Source organism: Nymphaea colorata, chromosome 8 (assembly GCF_008831285.2).
Source record: "Nymphaea colorata isolate Beijing-Zhang1983 chromosome 8, ASM883128v2, whole genome shotgun sequence".
Classification (NCBI taxonomy): Eukaryota; Viridiplantae; Streptophyta; class Magnoliopsida; order Nymphaeales; family Nymphaeaceae; genus Nymphaea; species Nymphaea colorata.
Genome location: NC_045145.1, coordinates 16,826,247 through 16,848,698, shown reverse-complemented (window position 1 = coordinate 16,848,698; position 22,452 = coordinate 16,826,247). Strand labels below are relative to the sequence as shown.

General features: G+C 39.5%; 3 protein-coding genes across 3 annotated transcripts; all 3 read right to left on the bottom strand.

Annotated features, from left to right (window-relative positions):
• Positions 1-79: 79 nt before the first annotated feature.
• Positions 80-4,149, bottom strand: LOC116258761 (E3 ubiquitin-protein ligase At1g63170-like). The gene is made up of 3 exons (XM_031636135.2): positions 3,636-4,149; positions 2,820-3,219; positions 80-576 (listed from the first exon to the last, which is right to left on the bottom strand). Exons 1-3 carry the CDS (start codon positions 4,085-4,087, stop codon positions 430-432), a joined length of 999 nt encoding a protein of 332 aa, XP_031491995.1. The 5' UTR covers positions 4,088-4,149; the 3' UTR covers positions 80-429.
• Positions 4,150-8,227: 4,078 nt separating this feature from the next.
• LOC116259555 (subtilisin-like protease SBT5.3) lies at positions 8,228-13,120 on the bottom strand. Its single transcript, XM_031637412.2, has 11 exons — positions 13,025-13,120; positions 12,492-12,598; positions 12,245-12,342; positions 11,979-12,143; positions 11,670-11,781; positions 10,895-11,414; positions 10,567-10,664; positions 10,083-10,334; positions 9,471-9,585; positions 9,174-9,390; positions 8,228-8,778 (listed from the first exon to the last, which is right to left on the bottom strand). The coding sequence occupies exons 1-11, from the start codon at positions 13,118-13,120 to the stop codon at positions 8,234-8,236; spliced, it is 2,325 nt and encodes a 774-aa protein (XP_031493272.1). The 3' UTR covers positions 8,228-8,233.
• A 3,563-nt stretch (positions 13,121-16,683) lies between these two features.
• Positions 16,684-20,561, bottom strand: LOC116258918 (uncharacterized). Its single transcript, XM_031636395.1, has 2 exons — positions 19,823-20,561; positions 16,684-19,715 (listed from the first exon to the last, which is right to left on the bottom strand). The coding sequence occupies exon 2, from the start codon at positions 19,491-19,493 to the stop codon at positions 17,787-17,789; it is 1,707 nt and encodes a 568-aa protein (XP_031492255.1). The 5' UTR covers positions 19,494-19,715; positions 19,823-20,561; the 3' UTR covers positions 16,684-17,786.
• Positions 20,562-22,452: the final 1,891 nt, after the last annotated feature.

Below are 22,452 nucleotides of genomic sequence, written 5' to 3'. Positions count from 1 at the left end.
CTCTCTTGATGCTTGGAAAACTAGCTCATTGGCTTTTTTATCACTAACAAGGGAAAGTGCACAAGTTACTTTCTTGCTAAATGATGGGCTTGAACCGTAAGCATAGTGTATGAGCTGTTGAATGCTTGTGTACATAATTGACGGTGTTTGATGAGAATAAATTATGTGCTTGGGACACGTTCGGATCACATGCCTTTCAGGAATGCTATATTCTTATTCAAAGAAACATAGTGTGATTATGTCGGTTATTTGCTTGTTGGATTTAAAACCAACATTCATAATCACATCATGTTTTTTAAACAAGGACATAGTGTTCTTGGAACGTGTTCTAAGAATACAATGTTCTTCTTACCAAATACACTTGATGGGTATCTCACAGCCTCTATAAAATACGCTCCCACATATTTACATTTATGGCATGAAAGTTATTCAGTCTTGCAAATGTTGCTTGCAAAGTGGACATGAGGATATGATTCTCAGCCACTGGTCGACGCATTTCAGATGAAACAAGTGGGAGCATGGCAGTTCTCTGATGTCTTCTTTGGCCTTGTACTTTGCCAAGCAAATGCAACATTCCTGCAGGACCGAAACTGCATCATTAGTTTTCATTTAAATAAGCTCTGAAATGAGAAAAATTGAGGAAATGAAAGCCTTGAAGTGGAATAAACGACATAAAAGCTAAGACTGGAACTAAATCACATGGGCGTACATATGAGAAAAAAAGGTTTTTATGTGGAAATCTTATTAACTCGAGAATATCGGAGGCAGTTAAAGTCGTCAGAATGGGAGTTCTTGCCCAAGTTTTCATATAGGAAGCGCTCGGTTGCGTGTTCCTTTTACCACAGGACACGCGAACAGAGATGCTGATGTTTAAATCTAGTAGTAAGAGTTGGCAAGAATACTCGCGTTCAATTAGCAGTGCATAAAAATTCTCGTGACAACTGGATATAAATATCTGAACTTGATAGAATTTAAACCCAACTAGATCTTAAGAACTGATGGTTTGGTTTTGTACTTTTTTTTGTTTAATGTTCACTCTAAATCTGTCACTAGGTCAGATGAAGCAAATAATAGATCAATCGGGTGTAGTAATAGCTGTACTAGATCCAACCTCAATCAGTTGACATCACTAGTGAAGGGGTAAGAAATTTCTAAAGACAGGACAGACCTGGAGCAATTAGCTTCAGCAAGGAAAAGTTTTTCTAGGAAAGGCTTATGTAAAACAAAATGTAAAATTTTCTTTTAACACACGTCTTCTTACCATTTCCCCAACAATAAACATCTTTAAGGCCGTGTTTGATTGCCAAATAGTTCTTTCTAAGACTGCTCCGTCGGTCTTCACTCGATTTCGTGTGTGGCGGTTTAAGGAAGATGTGGACTACTCCACTGTATTTGATTGCCGTTACAGCAAATATTACCTTTACATGAAGGAAAAGTCATTTGAGCAATCAAATACGATCTAATTGTGTTTTTTCCTACTAAAATTTTCCCCATCTGTTGAGAGGGAGGGGGGAATTAATTCGTGGATGACAAGTTGGACGCAGTGCTGACATACGGTTCAGGTCCTTTAATACTACCAAAAGAGTTCCATCCACCTGACTGGGTGTTCAATGCTCAAATTAAGATGTAAAACGTTCAACACTTGATATAAAGGGGGGAAAATCACATTTCTAAATACGCAGAGCTTTCAGTTTTATCGACATGGGTGCGTATCAGTTCGTGCCTTCATCAAAAGGATGAAAGCTCTTAATATCTACTCGTAATATGATCAAAACAAATTGCTTCGTTTGGCCCCTTATTTTTAATTAATATCTTTCTAAACCTTATTTGAGAATGTAATCTTTTTAATGAAAAAATGAAAAATCTAACGATTTGTAGCTAAACTCCCCCCTCTGCCCCTAATCTCTCGTTTCTCCTTGTGGACCCTGAAAATAGGGCCTCAAATCCATTTTTTAGGGGTCGTTTGGTGGGAAGAACACTGAGGAAGTGTCCAATGAATATACCCTAAATATTGAGACAGGTTTATGAAACACTAAAACTATTGTTCTATGAACATGACCCAATATTTAAGGCAGATTCATTGAATACTCTTGAGTGTCCTTGTTGTCAAACAGCCCCTTAATAATTAGAACTTAGATTAGTATGGCGCAAGCTGGGATCCACTATATTAAAAGCCTGAGTTACTCTTGAGTGTCCTTGTTGTCAAACAACCCCTTAATAATTAGAACTTAGATTAGTATGGCCCAAGCTGGGATCCACTATATTAAAAGCCTGAGTTCAGTGTGAGACGTTATCACAATGAACCCTTAGCCCCTTCTGCTTGCCAAGTGTTGAGTGGCTTAGTTTCTCAGTCATTGTTTTTTCAATTCTCTTTGTCGCCTTTGTGGCTGCTCTCCTTTCCTCCTCTCTTTTCCTATTTCATTTTTCAGTTCATTTTGATTCAAGACTGTCAATTTAACTTTCTTATGTTCAATTTACGCTTCAAAACAAAATCTTTCTTTGCTTTCATAAAATGTTGGCTATAAAGAAGCCTAAGAATGATTGTCTGTGTGCCATGTGTTGTGTTATATATCCAGATTCCCTGCATGAAATGTGTGTGTTGCGCATGCTTTACTCTATGTAACCGGACACGCGAGAAATTCTATTCTTTAGCTCCACAAGTACCAACTTCTATATGCTTTATGGACTACTCTGCATATTTTTGGATTTCACCAAATCTCCCATGAAAGAGAGCTAGCCTTGGGGAGCTTCGACTTCGTTGTATATTTTTGAAGTTCACACGTTCCACTAGAGAGGGAGAGAGAAACATGGTTACTCACAGATTCGTCGTCTCTAGGATGATTGCTCTTCGATAACTTCATGGAAGTATCTCCACCATGTGAGCCGATCGAATAAACAGAAACCACCCTGTATTTCCAGTTGGGCAGCCTTGAAATCTGTTCCTCTGTAGCCCCTCGGTGTGTGCATGCCATGTTCATATTGTACCCGAGGCTGCTATTGATCAAAGGCACGCAGCAGCAAAGCAATACAAATAACACGAAAGGCAAGGAGTAGCTCACAGCATTCCATGCTAGCAAAGCAATGCACAGCCTTTGCAGCTTTGGTGATCGACGAAAAGAACTGAGGCGAGGATCGAAGACCCAGATGTTCCCGATGACGAACCAAACTGCAAAGAACAGTTCCAGGACAGTCCGTAGCTTGTTCATGAAATATGATACCCTGCAACTCAAGAAGAAGGATCTCGTGTTTATAAGACCGACATCTTCTGCAAATTAGTTCAAATAATTCTGCACAATTGCATTGGGAGTTGCTCTATTTGTGATTGGTTTGCTCATGAAAACCTTCACAATTGTGTTCATACGTTTCATTGACCTTCAAGTAAATGTGTTTCGGGTTTTGTGATAAATTTTGAGCAGAATGAGAGTATAGAGTTTGAAATTAAAAGAGTTGCATAAACCAGAGCGGTGATCACCTTTCTTAGGATAAGATGCTAGACGTGGTGAATGAATATAGAATTTGAAATTAAAAGAGTTCTACAAACAAGAAAATGATCTCTTGACACAACCTTTTGTTTCCAAATCATTTCAATCTTAAATAAAGAAAGCAATGCCAAACTGAAACTGGTAGAAACATACCAAGGCTCTTCGGTTACTCGCTGCTGCTCCACATCAAAATCGTCCAAATTGCTCTCCTGATTCACGTCGGGGTGTTTGTATCTCCAAAGAAGCAGTGGAAGACTAAGAATGCTCCCAATGTCATATCCAAAAGCCCATGTCCTCAAAGGCCAAACTGGCTTCTCTTCGTCGGACATGGCCAAAGTAGCCGTTACAGTCAGAATCTGGGTTACCAAGATCACAAACTCCAACCCTATCCAAAAACCAGAATTCAGAGGGTCAGACCCAAGTTCCGATCTCACTCCATTTTGATAATGAAACACCCTTCTCATAAAAGCAAACCACCTGGTTCTCGATATCCTCATAACAATCTTCATCAACAAAGACACCCCATCTCTACTCTCTACTCTTCGATGTTCTTCGCTGTCGATAGAAATCGAATCTTCGACAGGAAAACCGAACTGGGTACTCATTGGAAGCGGCCAAAATCTGTGAAATGCGAGCAGTACAGTTGCAGGTAAGGATCGTAGGAGGGTGCTTAAGGAGAAAGGGAAGGTGCAAGGTGGGAGGGATAGCAACCAAGAATCTAACTGCTATGCTTAAATTGTAAGGCAAAAAGGGATTGGGTCAGCCATCGATTTCATGGTTTGTTTTCGAAGCAAGAGGCACGATCTTAACGGTTGTTAAGCGGAATTTGTCTGTGAAAATCGCTTTAGTGACTTAGAGGTTTGGTTGATACGATGCAGTTCTTTTGTTCACTTGTCTATTCATTTATGCACTTTTGACATTTTAATTTTTTACATTATTTGTGTATTTGTTTGTCCCTCTTATTCGCCTTTGATCTTACAGTTTTTAAATTTTGGTGCAGTGAGAGAATATGGGGTTCCAAAGCGGTTTGGTTGGCGATCCCACATCTGATTGCTAGTTTAGAATTTTCTTTGAGTTGACCATGGACACTTGGCTGTCAAAGGATCGGACCAGTGGCCTGACGCCAATTCAACTCAGTGAGACATATATGCATGGCCATTAAGATCACTATTTGTATTTAACCCATTATCGGAAAAGCCCCATATATGTTTGAGTGTTGCTTTTGTGGGTGGGCCAGAACAGCGTCTATCAAAAGAAACAGAGAACGGCTGCTGGATGACCAAAATGCATAGTTCAGTAGCCAATAAGTTGCAGAGTAGTAGACCTCTTATTTTAAATTATAGTTTTTTCTATGACTATTTCTACCAACTAAAGAAAGATTGGCATCATCATTGTCTATCTCCTGCATCCCTTAAAATTTTGATGCTATCATCATCTTCACGTTCCATAATGCTTTTGTTTTGACCATAGATTACATAAAGCAGCATATCTGCATGACATCCATTACCCTCTCCACTCAAACCATTTCTCCATGCGCCGGTGCGTTGCAACAAAACCACTTAGTCTCTCTCTCTCTGTCTCTGTATAGCAGCGAAAAAGAATTGAACTGTGAGCAACTCAATTAGGGATGTAAATGGATCAGATACCAATGAATACTTAAGCAGGTTCCTGAAATGATGAGGAGCATAACAATACTGTTAAGTTTACAGCACATGAAGTAGATACAAGTCGATACGTTACACGTTACGATATAGGTACGATATGTTAACTTTTATTGATTTTTTCAGATTTTTTTCTATTTTTTTATTATTTTTTTAAAATACGAAACAGTTACGATATGTTACGATATTTTATGATATAAAGTATCTTAAAGCCAAACCGATATGGCTTACGATTGGATAAACAACAGCATAACAGAACACGCATAATTAGCATCTTACTAGTTTAACATCTATATATGTTTTCTCCTTTAAGGATCTAGTTTTTGAGTTTAGTCGTATAATACAGAGCACATTGATGGACTCAATTACAGACAGTAGCCGGGTGAGATCGAGATGAACAATTTGAGACAAAGATGACAATGAGAATGAAAACGGGGGGAGGAGGAGGGTTTGGAGCAGCATACTTGTTACATTTAACACCATTCTCATCAATACTGTTTCGACACACTCCTTTCCACTTAGCAGGGATAGGACTGAACTAGAGGCGGAGCTAGGATTTTCTTTAGGGGCGAGTAAGACCAAATTAAATTTAAATCTAAAAAATACATGATGCAATTAAAAAATTATATTTTTTTCAATGTATTTTTTTTTTTTCGCAAGGATGGGGCCATGGCCTAAGCGGCCCCCCTCCCTCCGCTCCTGGACCGAACCCCTCGTGGTTGAGACTCTTTGTTTGAACCCCTCGTCGTTGAGACTCTTTGTTTCTGACCAAACGCCAGTGACGGAAGGCTTACAGAGTGAACAGAAAATAGAAAACAATCCGCTGTGTTTCCAGAATTTGGCTTTACTTGCAAAATCCCAAGGAGATGTGCAAAACTTGCTTGTTTCATGGGTACGTAAACATAACGAGGAAAAGGAAAAGTCATGACAAGGCTTGTTTGGGGGGAGAGTCACCTTAATATGGATTATGGAGTCAAAAAGCCAAAATTATCTTACAGAAAGATTCAGTACAGGCCTGCCAAACTTCTTGTTTAGCGTGATGATAGAAAACTCACTACTCTCTTTACAGCCCTATTGCAGAAGGTCCAGATCTTCCACACCACAACATTAAAAAACAGATACCACCATTTTCCCAAATCTTTACAGGGAAACATTCTACTACACCACCATGTCAAACTTCGCAGCAAAATCAGTTATTTCGTGAAATTTCAAAAAGTTACTGGAGAAATTCATGTTATTCTGCAGCAGTTAATATTGCTAGTACTTCGCCTGTGGAGCGCAACAAAAAGGGAAATACATAAGAAATTTCAGAGGAAAAGCTTTTGACTCTAAGACTCGATTACCCACGAAAAAGGGAACCACCAACTCTACCCAACACTCTTAGAAAGTACTGGACGGTACTTGAAAACTTCATCACTGGTTTCGACGATGGCGGAGACGTTTTTGGAGTTAAACCATCAATTTCACTTCATAAATGAGCACTGGATACTACACCTAATCCTTCTTTGTCCGTTACACTTCAAAATCAAACATCACACAAAAACACTATAAATTGAACAAATTTCCGATGTCTACCATAGGCCGGCCATCCACATTGACCAAATCTGCACTACACCAACGTAGATGGGTCAACTGTGCAGTATGTCACATGGACACACCATGTAGGATGCTCGGCCACAGACACATAAGCATGCTTTGATATATGTAAAAATTATTTTGTAAATTTAGATAATTTTAAGACATTTTATGAATAGGAGAAAAGTAGAATGAGAACTTCAGGTTGAACCACTATTTATTTATGATGCCAAGGGAAAATTATATATTTCGACTGTTATCAAAGAGACTTCTCATGATATTGAATTCTACTTGCTTTTTAGTCTGCTCAACATGTACTGGGTGCACATTATTATGCGCCCGACCGTTCGACCCGTTCCCCTTTGCATTAGGTCATACCAGTCATGGGCCAACCCGTACCCAAATCCAACCGAATATATATTTCTTCTTCACCTTAAAAATTAGCACCCAGTGAACCTAACCAGTGATTTTCTTTAAGAAGTTCAAAGTCCAAGAACTTGCAAGTGTCACATACGCACCAGTACTAATAAGCCACGCATCTCTACCATGTTAGCACTGTCAGTTGTGCCTCGTTGCTATAAATTTGTTGAACATAATATTCTCACAGTTACTGGATTTATTCGAACTTCATTTTCATTATAATAGGATTCAATACACCCAAAGAAGAAGATGAAGAAGAAATGCCTAATACCAACCTAAAAAGACATTTGTTGCCAAAAGAAAGACATAAAAGAAAGAAGTGTAGTTACATTCCTTAAGGAGACGCCATTCATGGAGCAGGAGATCTGATAAGGATCGAGAATCAGATACAGCAGGGTTCGCCATATGCTGTTTCTCACTGACACAACGTGTCTGCATCGACATGCTTTTCATTTTTCACGAAAACAACTGTGCGTTTGGAAATTTCTCAAAGAGGCTAAGTGAGGAATAGTTTAAGAATGATAAGGAGGCGAGAAAGATCATTAGTTTTATTATTATTATTTTTTTTATCCAACATTGGTTTTTCGCCGTTTTTCAAAGCATACAGTTTTCAACATTCTTTGTCCATCTTGGCGATTGAATTTGGAAAACAACCTATGTAGAGGAGGTAAACAGCAGGAGTCGTCCACCAAAAAAATGAATGGCAGTATTGATCACTCATAGAGAGGAAAAAACATGAACATGATTAACCCACAAATTGGCAAGGTTGAAGCCTGATTCAAGAAATTCATTTCAACACCTCCATCAACTCTCCCACAAACTTATTTATGCTAACGTTGCATGTGTAATTGGAGCAGGACATGCTGCATGCCTACAAATTGAAAATGCAAGATGCGAGTAATCTGAAATACACCTTAGTTTAGTTGACCAAACCATAATTAATTCATTAGTTTCATCGGTAATGTTCAAATGCACTGACTCGGATTGTCAGGGCATCAATACAGATGTGATGCTCAATGTTCCAAAAAAGAAAAAGAAGACAATTGAGATAATCGAGTCTATCACCTAGAACAAGCTTTCATGTTTCCCTTGTGATTAGTTTGAACCAATTCCAACTGTAATCGGGCTCCTGACATGGTGCACACCATCCGACCAATTCACCCACCCGAACACATAGCCTTTATGAGCCGACCCTTTCTTAGCTTTAACAGTCACCGTGAAATTCTTCTCTTCACCAATCCTATCAAACTTCAAACTTCGTGGTCTCACTGAAACCACGGTTCCTGGTGGTGCGTCTGTGAGGGCTGTGTATGTTCCGGGCTCTCCGACATTCTTCACGGTCCTAGAAACCGTCTTTGTCCCGTTGAGACTAGGGATAGTGATTGAAGGGTAATTTAAGTCTGTAACCTCTGGAACCTGTTCAGGACATGAGTAAGATTTTCCGGCAACCATGAAGACGCTGGTCTTGTTGTAACCAATAGCACATAGGAAGTTGAAGTAATCTGTCACACTAATGTCATAAACTAGGCCAGGGTCCATAGCCCCGTTGGGATGAAGATGCCCGGATCCATAGTCGAATGGTGTTGCTGCTGAATAAGGGCCATAAATAGTTTGCTTTTTCATCTTGTTCTGATGTGTTGCTTTGTAATCAAAAGCAAAAAGAAAAAAAACGCACAGATCAGTTATGTCGTCCTAAGGAAGAGGAATACAACCACAAGTACTTGCATACATGTCTATAAAAACTGTAATTCACAGATAAAATTAAAAAGCATGACCACTAAATGACTCCTCTGATCAGCAGTGAATATAAGTACTTATAATATTTGATAAAACATTGGCACAGTTCTCCTAAAGCTTGAGACAGTACGTTCGTTAGTGAAGATGAAAAATGCATAATAATAGTAATTGACTTTAATAACTGTAAATTGGCAGAAGGCCATTCAACTTAATTAAGCTTCCTTGTAGGCTTGTAGCAGAAGTTTCTATTGCTTGAACAATTCACGTTCTATAAGCAAAGGAAAGGTTTGAGTCGTACCTGTAGTCATGATTGCTGATTTGATTGCAGCAGGGCTCCAGTCAGGGTGAGCATTCTTGAGGAGGCCAACAATGCCAGCGACATGTGGGCATGATAAGGATGTACCATGTACTACAGTAAAATTAACGTGGCGCCTGTCAAATTCCACATAATCTGATGCTGGTAAAAATGGAGGCTTTGACGCAAGGATTTCAAATCCAGGCGCTGTAATGTCGGGCTTCATTAAGGAAAAAACAGCTCAAGTTAGTACTGTGCACAATATAGATTCTGGATGCTTAACGCATTGGTGATGGAAACCTTAAGGATCTCTGGGTTCGTAGGGTTGGGCCCTCCTGCTGAGAAAAAAGCCATTACTGGAGCAGTTGCTGTATGGAACTTTGTAATTGGACGGCCTACATATGCAACAGGAGACCTACATATGTGTTCCACTGATTAGTAAAGCCTTCTAGAAAATGGTTAAAATGTTTCAATCTTCATCAAGAGAGCAGGACAGAGACGGTAAAACAAAAAAAAAAAAGTCATGCAACTTCCCCCTATATTAGCAATGTTTATCTAGTTATATGTAAGGTTTGAGTTCATGATCGGTACAACAAGCTAAATGAGCTCAATTGTTAGTATAGCTATACTTGAAAGTTTGGAAAGAAAAGGTTGCTGATCTGTGCAAACCAGCTCAATGCACAGAAAGGTGAACTTAGTTTTGTAACATGCTTTTGAACAAAATTTTAGCAGCTATATCCACCAAGGACTACTTCCATGAGTCTTGGCTTGTGAGACGTGTGAGGTTCACTCCTGCTTGGCATGCAATGAACTTTTAACATGTCAACCAACATACTGCTTTAGTATTGTTCAAATGTTATCGACTACACCGTACAATTATGTTCAAAGTAAACAATCATGGGAGCAACCTACTTGGAAGAATTGATATAAGCGAAGACCTCTTTGGAATCATTGGCACTGAGCACAGTAGCTGGGAGGACGTGAAGCTGAGGTTCAGTTGTAAAATTTTCTGAATTCTTGTCCTTACACAGAATCATCCCGATGCCTCCGGCTTCCTTAACCACATGGCCCGTCGAGACAGTTGAATCAAAGAAATTGGTGACACAAGCTATTATTTTTCCTTTTACCTTTTTGGGATCAAGAGTACCCGGGCGACAGTAATCTCTACACAAAATGCATGGAAAATGAATCAGATCATATCATAGAAAAAATATTGTAATGATATTAGATGCAGGAATCAATGAATTAACCATTAATTACCATGCATCAAAGGCCTTTAAGCCAAAGTATATTCATCTTACTGTGTGTTGTTTCTTGAGATCCCTTTTCATTTATTCTTGTTTCCTCCACAGTAACAGGAAAAGTTTTTAAAGTATCGCAGAACAAATTAACTTACATGTCAGTATGATTAGTTGCATTAGCAGCTTTGACATCCGACGCTTTTGCCAATGGGTACAACCCTTTTGCCATTGAACTTGAAGAAAGGTTTGGCCCCTATGATGGTAAAGAAAAAAAAAAGCAACATGTAAAATATCTGCAGTGTATATTCTGTTGCTACTGGACAAGTGATGCTAAAAACATTTCTGCATACTTAGTGTTCCTTGAACATTTTGGTAGTTATCGAATTCTATTATGAACTTAATTTCCCTCACATTGGGATGCAATTAACATAGGATTCAAATGAAAATGAAAAACTAAATATGTAAGGAATGTGCAATGCCAACCTGAAAGGTCTTATTGTTGCCAAGAGAAACATGAGAAACGAACTCCCTATCCATGGTGCTCGCACCGACGGTGAACAACCATGGAGCCACATTAGTCACCGTGCCAATCCTGTTAATATCATTCCCGCCGGCGGCAACAACTGCGATCCCTCGGCTGACGGCATGGAAGGAGCCGATTGAGAAGCTATCACTAAAGTAGTCCCCGGCATCCATATTACCGAGCGAAATCGTGATCACGTCCACACCGTCACCGATCGCAGCGTCGTAAGCAGCCAATATGTCTACATCAGAGCATGAGCCGCAGGCCTTGTAGGTCGCCACTCGAGCCCTGGGCGAGCCACCCTTGGCCGTTCCATTAGCCAACCCGAAAATGTTCGCGTTTTGCACGAAACTACCAGCAGCTGTAGACAAGGTGAGAGTCCCGTGGCCAATCCGGTCGCGAGGAGACCTGTACCAGAGAGGTTCCTTGCCTGCCCCTTTGAGGTAACCAGCGGTAAAGTAGCGCGCGCCGATCAGCTTTCTGGAGCACAGCCGAATGGAAATGTTCAATGACATTACGAATGAGAGTAGATAGATCATAGTGGTACCATCAAGTTGTTTACGTAGACAACTTTTTGAATGTTCTGTCCATATTCGGATTCAATTCAAGTAGTTGAAGTATACATCTCACTAAAAATAAGGAGCATCTCTTACAGGTGAAGTCTACCTAGGTACCCTAGCATGTGGGAAATTTACTATTGGAAGGAAAAGAAAGTGAGGACAGTCAGCAGCAAACCTGTTACACTTAAAACCATGCCCATCAGTCTCATTCTGGCACACTCCTTTCCACCTGCTGGGCACAGGCCCTAATCCTTCATCACTAAAGCTCATTGATTCAGGCCAAACTCCTGTTACCACCAAAATCAGATGTCAAAAATCGCGGTGATTTTTCATTGTTTTCTTATATGTAATCTTTGTACCAGATCTATTTAAAGTGATCAAAGTACTAAATCTATTAAGAAGAGGAGCACAACGGCTATATATATATATATATATATATATATAAAATCTAAGTCACGCTAATCAAAATTAAAATGATGATCACCTGAGTCAATGTGTCCAATAATCACGTCTTCACCATAATTGCCTTTCTCCCATAATGATTTTGGAAGAGTCTTGCCTTCATGCTCGAGACCCAAAAACTCCCATGAATGAGTTGTCAGTAAATGATTCTTCTTGTTGGGAAACACAGACACAACACCAGGATGCTCTTTGAAAGTTGGGGAGAAAGGGAGCAAGAGTGAGATGAGAGCGATTATAATGTGTTTGTTGTGGCAAAGCAAATGGAGAAAAGATGAGGCGTTTTCTTACTCGTCAATTCTGTGGCTTCCTCTTCATTTAGCATTGCAGCAAATCCATTGATACTGTTTGCGTAAGAATAAAATATTGATTCCCTTGCTTTCTCCACTCTAAGGAAGTGAGGAGAGCAACAAAGTGAGAGCGAATGTCACAAGTTAAAGCTTGGTGATCCTCGATTTCAAGGGTGGATAACATTTGCGATGAATATAACCAGTCTAGAGAACCAAGTATAAGTTGTAGCATAATATGTGTTTCTTACCCTCCTAAGACGGATCCAAGAAGTTGATGATGAGAATTGATCACAGTACGTTGAATGTCTTCTGTTGCTTCCGGGTGAGAATGTGCACCCAAGTACACTATGTATGCCTGCCACCATGTTAAATGAAAACACCAAGTTAGATTTCCCTCTACATCATGTTTCCAAGTTTCCCAAAAACCACGAAAAAGGTTTAGATTTAAGTTACAAGTAGTTTGAATTATGGTATGACTTTTTTGTGAATTTGGAAGCTTGCTAGGTTGTATGTACATGAGAAAGCAAAGAAAATGGGAATGCAAGGGTGCCATGTTGCCACTGAGGTAGAAAAAGTCGCCAAAATACAGAAATTGAAGACACATACAGACAATAGAGAGGAGAGATCTGGTGAGCAGCAGGGAGCAAGCGACGGTTAATACAAAAACGCATATCCAGTCAAAGGAAGTTGGCACCCACCATAAGAGCATATAGTATCAAAGACAAATCTCAAAAAACCTTAGATCTAGCGGGAGAGATTGAGAGAGAGATGGAGAAATTACTTTCTTCGCTGCCAAAGTTGTTGGTGTAACAGCAGAAAAGAGAAGCGAGAGAACCAAGACATGCAGCATCTTGTCACTCGTGCCTATCTGCTTCATCTCCTCCTACTCCACCTTTGTACGCAAACATCAGTGTCCTCTTTTATACACTTAAGGATCTCTACTTCACCAACCGAGGAACCTGCGTGCAAGGAAGGAAGGTTTTAATATTTTTAAATCTTAGAACATGAATAAGGCAACAACATGATGATATTATTTCATTTCCACATTATTTTGGAATCTTAGAACAATGAATATGGCAACAATGCCATTGTATATTATTTGCAATTTTAGTCTTACTTTTCAAGAGAATTGAGTTAATGAAATGGATTCATTTGCACAATATTTTTGCATCTTAGAACACATGAATATGGCGTCGACGCTATTATACTATGTTTGCAATTATAGTTTTACTTTTCGAGAGATTTGAGTTAATGAAATGGATTCATTTCCATAATATTTTTGCATCTTAAAATATGAATATGTCATCAACGCGATTATATGTTGTTCGCAATAATAGTTTTACTTTTCAAGAGATTTTAGTTAATGAAATGGATTCATTTCCACACACACACACACACAGAGAGAGAGAGAGAGAGTTTTTCATAGCGATGAAGTCAAGCTCCAGGTTGGTTTTTTTTTTTTTTTTTTTGTTGTATGCAGCAACTTTCGTTTGATAGAGACACTGGGATATGACATCTTGATACATCAACTTGTGTTTTAGTACTCAAGCTACCTTGTAATGGAAACTCGAACCCTTCTTTAACTTGCCTCATTTGTGGATGAATAATGAATATATTATCAAAACAATCTTAAATTATAGAATAGTACAAAAACTTCCTAATCATCCAATATTTTACATTGTAGTAGGTAAATTATAAAAAAAAAAGAAAAAAAATTATTTGGCATCTGATATTGGAATAAAAACATGGCTACATGCCATATATAAGCAGTAATTATATGCAATCCTAATTTTCCCTTTCACAAAATTTGAATTAATGAAATGAATTCATTGCCTTTTGAACAAGAGATTTTTACTCTACTTAGATGTCACAGGAAATGAACTTAAATAAATAGTTTCATTATATATATATGTCTGTATGTGTGTGTGTGAGCGAGAGAGGGAGAGAAGGAGGGGAGAAGAGAGCCGACAAAATGGACAATGCATGGAAATTGTGACAACAAGTCACAAGAAATTACAAACAAAATGCAATACAAACAAGTAAAGAGAGGTAAATACAAACAGGGTAGGGGGCAACTAGTCAGCCGCTGGCTGCTGGCATCGACCAATGTGAAGAGCTAAGTCAACCTCAAACTTTTGTTGCCGTTTCTTGGCAAGGAAGTGAAGCTCAAACTTTTATTTTATCTTTCTTTGTTTGATTGAAACATTGGCCAAAATTTATATTTTTGTATTTCGTATATACATAAAAAATCAATGCTGTTGTGTGCCGGATAAAGTTTTTTTTTTTGTGATGTCTCAATGCTCTTATATATATTTCTTTCTTTTACCATCATGGATATTCATCGTGGACACTGACGATGCAAACATGTGGTGAAAGAAAAGGTGTGGTGCCGTCGCAATAGGGTCAGATGAACATGGGATGGAGTACCAATGACTATATAACAATTCCTTGGATTAAGGCATTTTACGCGTAGATGGAAGGGGCATTTACGGCGGGTAGAGTCAAAAAATTTTGATTAAAGGACACTAATTATAAAATTTTAAGAGTACTAATATGTAAATAAAAAAAATATATTAAAATATAAATATAAAAATAAAGACTTTTTATGGATTTGTGTGGGCATTTGTCCATTCATGCCCATACCTAGGGGTCGGCATCAGGCCGGCCCTATTTGAAGTCAGGCCGGGTTCCATTTTGACAGCTCTCAGGCCCAACCAATTCGAACTAGGCTCAGCTCGGCCTAGCCCGATTCAATTTTAATAAAAAATTGTATATTTTATATAAATAAAATATATAAAAATATAACTAAAATTATTTTGCAAGCTAACAACGGTAAGTGGAAGAGAACTGAAGATGAGTTTACCTTTGGTAGGTAGAACCCAACACATCTTTGTTCACAGGTTGTCATCAAGATGCTAGTGGCCAACATTTGAGAAGTTAAAAAGTACTACTTCCTTTGACTCTACCTCATTTTCCCTTGGCATAGTGCCGGAGCTTTTTTTTTGAAAGTCGAATAGTATTTTTAAAATTTGTATGAAGAACAATATTTTCAAAAATTTTTTATATAGACCAAATTGAGTTTTTGTAAAAAAAACAAGTATATATATATATATATTATATCTAAAATAAAAAGGAAGAGATTTTGGTTTTTTTTATGCTTTTGGGGTGCCAAACAATAAAAAGGAGTGTAACAAGACTACTTTTATGTAAGTTAAAAAGAAGGCAACACAGTTTAGTAGAACCAAGGCACTATATATATATATATATATATATATATATATATATTGTGTGTGTGTCTGCCTCCTTTACTTTTATGTGCTGCAAATGTTCACCTTGTGTTATGGGTTTTATCTCTGGCCGGTTACGTCAATACCTTAGATCATTTTTAGTGTTTTGAAATTTAGTTAACCAGTGTTTTCTTTGTCTTTATGTTAAAAAGTCGTAGCACCACCATTTTTGTTAACTCTTTTTTTTTTTTCTATCACTTGTTTGTCAGTGTCTGGCCTTTCCTCCCCCATACACTCTCATCTTCCCTCTCCTTTAGGCAGCTTCTTCTCTTTTCACCTTCACCACGAGTCAGCAGTGGGTGACAGCTTACCTGTGGTTGTCTGGTAAGAATAAATTTATGTTGTTGAAACACGTCCCGCTAGTTGTTTCCTATTCTAAAAATCATAAGTTGATTTTAGATATTGTTGACATTAAAATCTAATCAGACTTCTCAAGTGTCTATATATATATATATATATATATATATATATATATATATTATATTTAAAATAAAAAAGGAGATTTTGGTTTTTTTTATGTTTTTGGGGTACCAAACAATAAAAAGGAGTGTAACAAAACAATAAAAAGAGTGTAACAAGACTACTTTTATTTAAGTTAAAAAGAAGGCAACACTCAAAACCAAGGCACTATATATATATATATTGTGTGTGTGTGCCTCTGCCTCGTTAACTCTCATGTGCTACAAATGTTCACCCTTTCCAGTGTCTTGGAATTTATCTAGCTAACGAGTGTCTTTTTTGTTTTTCTGTTAAAAAGTCGTAGCCTTTTTTTGTTAACTGCCATTTTTTTTCTATCATTTGTTTGTCAGTGTCTGGCCTTCCCTCCCCCATACACTCTCATCTTCCCTCTCCCTTAGGCAGCTTCTTCTCTTTTCACTTTCACCGCCAGTCAGCACTGGCTGACATTTTACCTGTGGTCTTGTCTCATTTGTTATCGGTAGCGGGTTTGAGAAGAGCGCAACAATCGCATGTTTAGAAACACAACATAGAACGTTATTTTTCTTGGATGTATTGTGAAGGCAGATGTCCACCTTGCCTTTGCATTGGTCGCATTGGATTACATTGGATTAGCTCACTCAGTCTCCCTTCTTCTCTTGTTTTTATTTTTGTTTCTGCATGTTTTTGTTGCTCTTGCTTTATTTGCTATCTTTATTTTGTCACTCCTATTTTGTCGGCTCAAGTGCTGCGAACCTGAAGCAATTTAGGAAAGCGTTGTGTGCAGCCATGTCGAAGATGGTGAATCATGTTGTGGCTGCCGTGGGCATCTGCACTTGAGGAATGCCTCTCTCTCTCTCTCTCTCTCTCTGCTATATGTAATAATCCTCCCGTTCACTCCCTTTGTCAACCACTGCAATCCATCTACACTACTCTCAGCGGTCAGTTTGTAGGCGCTTGTGGCAGCAGCAAGAATTGTGCTATGTCTGCACAACGGAGAACAAAGAAGCCAAACACTCCCCATGAGGAGTGATCAGGTTGGCGTTGTTACAGAGTAATGAAAAGAAGATTGTCGTGTGTGTGTGAAAAAATATGGAAGGCTCTGCTTTACCTATTAAGCCGAGTTTGACCTGAAACTGAGAAGACGGCATGATATCTGGATACCTTTATTTGTTCCTCAAGAGGTAAGTTAATTTTTGTGAACTAAATTTCTTGTAAAGGGGAGAATTGTTACGCTCGTAAGATTTCACAAAAAGAGCTGCTTAAGGAATTTTGAAATTTAGGTGAGTGCTTTTGAAAATTTTCTTTTGTTTGTGAGTTTATTTTATAGGTTCATGCCTATATTAGAGTTTCAAGGTTCATGGGACGTACACCTACCTTTTATAGAATTTATATACAACAATAGTTTCCAACAAATTGCCAAATGTTTATAATTCAATCTTCAGATGTAACCAGTTTTCGATAACTAACTGGGGGAAACCACCAATGATTTGCAAAAGGCGGTGAATCCGTCTATGGCATTCGAAAACAGATGACCTTCATCTTCACGTAAGCCCAGAATCAGAAAACAAGCAGACGTCAAAAAGGTGGGATCCTGTGTGAGTTTTACTGCTACACCATGATTACTTACAATGGTTAAAAAACAGTAAGAGTTTTTGGGTTTGATGAAGAGTTTCCAATATTACAGTTAAACGACATGGAAATTCTTGATTTCTTGTAAGATGTATGGCAAAGTACAGAGCATACAGGAGAAAACCATGACCATCGAACGCGCATTGAGATTTAACTCAGTTCAAATTGTGGGTTAACCACAAACTTCGGTCATGAGGAAGCAGTGCACGTGTTGATCCCATCCCTGCAGTCCTTGGTGAGATCATTGAATGTCTCCACCTGCTTTTTCCCTCTCAGAAACACTTCAGTGTCGACCGCCACTCTCATGTACCCATCAAATTCAATAGGGCTTCCATTGTTGAGAGCCTTCATCTCATTATACCATTCACTTCCTTCACCCCAAAGGCCATTGTAATCATCTAGAAAGTGAATTATGTACTTCTCCTTCAATGGGTCGAAGAAGGAAGTATCAGGCTCATCAGAGGCAATATACAAGTTCCTACCCTCATCAACCTTGTAACGCAAAGCAGATATTATTGCCTCAGGCATTGTATCCCTTGCCAAATTAGGCCATAGCTCGGTGTTACTTGCTTTCTCTCCTCTAACCACATGAACTGAATCAAAGTCCCAGTTTAGCTTTGTACTAATTGCTGAGACAATTTCAAGCAGGCGTCTTGACTTCCGGACAAGCTGCCATGGTCTCTGAACCACAGACTCCGTCTCTCCTTCACACACCCTGTACCAGTAGTTATCTGGCTCTACTGAACCAAACTTCCTCATAATCAATGTATCTGTGACGTCTACAAGCTGCATTGGTGTCACCCTGAAACCCTCCTCCAAGTGCAGACTCAAACTGTCTAACTTCTGCCATTTCCCCCACTCAGTCCAGAACTGGCCTTGTTCCATCACTGAAGCTGAATCCTTCAAATGTTCGAAATCAAAATAGAACCTAAAATCTTTCCCCTCCTCATCTTGATGAGAAGAAGTATACATTGACGACAAGCACATACTGAGGTCCATCACAAGTGTCCTATTCAAATACCGAGCTTCACCCAGAGAACACAAGAAGCTCCACAGAAAATGTTTCATGTTCTTGCAGCGGTCGCCACCGCCACTGTAAATCAAATACTTCCCGGTGCTGAACTTGCTTTCAGACTCCACCGTTGGGATTGTGTCATTCACAATATCCCCAACAACGGGAAGCTTTTCTTCTGGAGGAGTTAAATCCTCTGATTGCGGCCCAAATTCAGCTTCCGATCCCTGTTTTTCAAATTTCTTCTTCTTCCTAGCATTCAGACCAGAGTGGTACTCACCAATCCCATCTACACTGTAACTGCAGTCCGACAACCGTGAGATTACAAATCTACGATAATCCTTATAAAATGCAGCCCTTTTTCCATCTTTAGGCCTGAATCTCCATGCCATGTCGCAAGAGCTACCATTTGGCCCCTGAACAGGTTTGCCAAACTTGTAGAAATGGATATTTGTGAAACGTTCAATTGCAACCCGCATCATAAAAGGAAAGACATCCGGATCCGTGCAGTCGATTGCACCTGAGCTGCCACTGCAATCTGCTTCGGAGGTGGTGGTAGGCGCCGAGACATCTGTGACATTGATGAATGTCGCAAAAGCGGTTTGGTTTAAGGGCGTGAAATCCTCTGCAGTCTTGGGAACGGATTCATCTGAACGGAAGGTAGCCTTGGAAGTTGAAGTGAAAAAGCTTGTAATCTTTGTATATGGGCGAAAGAGTGGATCCTCAGGTTGGTATGTAGCAGCAATGATGGTGAATATCACGACACCGAATACAAAGAATGTGAAACAGAAGTTACCAACCACAGAAATAGCATTCTGGCCAAGATTTTGTGGTCGGAAACCTCCAGGTCTTGGTAAGCGTGAATAACCACCCATCCAGTTCATACTTTCAGCAGGGCTCTAAGACAGCAAGCACTTCTCTTTTCTATAGAATTTGAAAATATCAGAACTTCCACATCCTCAAAGTTGAGAGAAATCGAGATAGAGGTTGATGTTAGTGAATCAAGACTAGTTGAGTCACCAAATGGGGGAAACCAGAACAAGCTAATCTCAGGTTCTCACAGAGATCTTTCTTACAGAGTCACTCCCATGCACCAATATCTCAAACTGGTTGAAAACACGGAGAAAAAAGGGAAAGAGCTAAATCAGGGAAGTGCAGGAATAGACAAACAAATGATAGTTAAAGAATTATTCGTTTAGCTAAAGCAACAAACCATGAGATGGTTGATTGATATCATGACATGGTTCATGATTTTACGATGTGGGTACCATCAAAACATCTAAAAGGTGCAGAAAACCACTCAGACGAGTGGCACTAAAGAGTGGATTCACAGATCTAGCTTCTATCAGAAGGAACAGAAATGGCGGTCAAACTGCAGGGGGAAAATAAACTGTAATCGGTCACCGTAGATCGAGTTGAATCCGATGTTTATTCCGATGAATCAGACCGGTCCCTCTCCACACCATCTGTACTACACCAACGTGCTTGGTGCTTTGAGTGAATTATGCCGACACCTTACACGTATCATTCTTGCATGCTTACGTACTAAGAATAGGACTTTGGAAATGCAACATTTCACGGACACGGAAATAGCAGGCGACGCGTTCTGGCTCCGGTTCTGATATATATAGCTTTGTTGAAGCCGATCTCATTTGGATTTGGATCGAACAATGTAGCACTACCTAGTTCTGAATAGCCAGCTCGGAATAGCTAAAAGAAGCGTTTACGTATATTCGTCTAAATCCGGAGATCAGTTTCGCCAACCCAAAAAAAGTTCAGTTTGCGTTCAGATATTGTAAAACTTTGTTACCTCCCCAAATTGGATCTTTGATCAAATATATTTTGTAGAAATTGCATCGGCAGATCCGAGTATGATTTTGTGACAATCTGAGGCCACAGATCCTGAACGTGAACATGGATTAACGTTTTTCAGGTAAAAACTGATTTTTTCTTCTTTTTTAAGCCTCCGTTCTGAAAACCTTCGGCCTCTTTAGACGCTTCAAATAGGCTCATTTGGGCAGGTTATACAAATTCTTTAGAAAATTCATAAAGTTTTTAAAATTGAAAATGTTTTTCTAAAAGCAACTGATGTTTCAAGTTCTCAAAAGCTTATGAAGAGGTCGCCATCTACAAATCTAATCGCTCTTTCCTTCTAAGCTTCACCGTCTCCTTAGTCGCTTCCTCCGGGAGGGGGATCGCCCATCTTTATCGGCTACCATAGAGTGAAGGGACACTGTTGCTTCGCCTTCCCTTCTGTGGGTATGGGGGTTGCAGATCTTCGCCGCATGAATATTACCTCTCTCTCTGCTTCTGGTGGAGGCCGCTGGTTTTTTTTTTTTTTTTTTGCTTTTTTGAACAGAAAAACCTTCCTCATCCTTTAATATGCCCTTGTTGAACCCCATAACTTTGGTCCCAGCTTCACCCATCTCCTTCATAATCTCACTTATGCGAGAAAGTTACTACCAATCTCCCCCTTCTCTTACGCATTGCCCATCTACCTCTTCGCCCTCGCCTGTCGCTAATGTGCCACCTTTGGCCTTGTTGAGGCTCTCCGACCCTTCTCTTAGGCCATGGTCATTCCTTGGGGTCCTCTTGACCGGTCATATCAATATTTTTACAAACTTACAGTGCATATTATCATATAGAAACGGCTTGAACCTTCCTTGCTGTTGCCCCCTTGTCTCTTTGCTGCCAAGTCTATCAATTACCTTTTTCCTTCTTGCTCTTTCTCCAGTTCACAGCATCTCTTGAACACTCCGGTTCACAGCATGACCTTTCAACAAGAAAGGACGCTGCTACATCATTAGACTCCATCAGCTATCTGCTGAAGAGTGATATTCACCTTGCTTTCTATTTTGGCTGCACCTGCATGCAAATTCAGGCCAGATTGCTATACGTTTGGATTATAAACAGTGGATGAATTATACTCATTGACGGGTGTACTCTAGACCTCTGGAGACAGGGGCTTCGGTCTCTTATGAGTCTCTCACCACCACCAACCGTGCGAACCTTCCTCCCCGCAACCATACACACGCACACTTCTTCTTTTCTTTCCTCTCTCCCTCTCCTCTTTGTTGTCTTGCCAATTTTTTTGTAGAGTCCATGACCAAGCCGTGTAATTATACACGCTATTGTAGTTTGGATCGGGTTTTTAGCGTCTCCTGTTGGCGGCACTGAAAATGATTTGAATCTTAAAGCTGATATATTCAGCGCACCGAAATCCAACCCCCTGGGCGTTGGGATGCGTAAACATGAAGCTGGAATTTAGATGAACGCCGCCGCCGGCATGGGCCTCTCATAGAATGAAGAAACATCAGATTCTCAGATCTAAGATCTACAAAAAATGATAAATTAAAGTTTCCAGCATCCTGATCCGAAGTCAATTGAGTTGCAGGCATAGTAACATGCTGCCCAGCCAAAGTAATCATTCGTTCTAATCATTCCTATCAAATAAATGAGCTGAACGAAAAGAAAGCGTGATCAGATTGTCAGGTCCCACTAGAGCTGCCGTAAATATATGGCACAATTTCTCCATGCGGACATGCGCGTCTGCATTCCAACAACACTCGGGCTCAAGACCCACTTTGACTTTCAAAAACGAAATTACCAAGTAAAAATTTTTTGGACTGCTATGCCTCGTTCCCTCAAGAAAATGACATTCTTACAAAGATTTTTTGGTTGGGCCTTCGACTGAATCTTAGGATGGTAACTTAGGCCAAGGCTGAACACGCTCACAACAGAAACCAGAATACCTCATTTCTTGTTTGTTAGGCTCATTTATATACCTTGTGGAGTCGAAGACCTATCACTACCAGATTCCGTTGTTCAGATCATAATTCATAT

What these genes read in the sequence shown, in the direction of transcription:
- LOC116258761 (XM_031636135.2), bottom strand. Translation starts at nt 4,087, where the DNA reads ATGAGTACCCAGTTCGGTTTTCCTGTCGAAGATTCGATTTCTATCGAC. An exon ending in CGAGTAACCGAAGAGCCTTG is followed by an intron (nt 3,220 to 3,635) that starts GTATGTTTCTAC and finishes CTTGAGTTGCAG; the next exon opens with GGTATCATATTTCATGAACA. An exon ending in ATCCTAGAGACGACGAATCT is followed by an intron (nt 577 to 2,819) that starts GTGAGTAACCAT and finishes TCGGTCCTGCAG; the next exon opens with GAATGTTGCATTTGCTTGGC.
- LOC116259555 (XM_031637412.2), bottom strand. Translation starts at nt 13,120, where the DNA reads ATGAAGCAGATAGGCACGAGTGACAAGATGCTGCATGTCTTGGTTCTC. An exon ending in CGAACCCAGAGATCCTTAAG is followed by an intron (nt 9,391 to 9,470) that starts GTTTCCATCACC and finishes TCCTTAATGAAG; the next exon opens with CCCGACATTACAGCGCCTGG. An exon ending in ATCAGCAATCATGACTACAG is followed by an intron (nt 8,779 to 9,173) that starts GTACGACTCAAA and finishes TTGATTACAAAG; the next exon opens with CAACACATCAGAACAAGATG.
- LOC116258918 (XM_031636395.1), bottom strand. Translation starts at nt 19,493, where the DNA reads ATGAACTGGATGGGTGGTTATTCACGCTTACCAAGACCTGGAGGTTTC.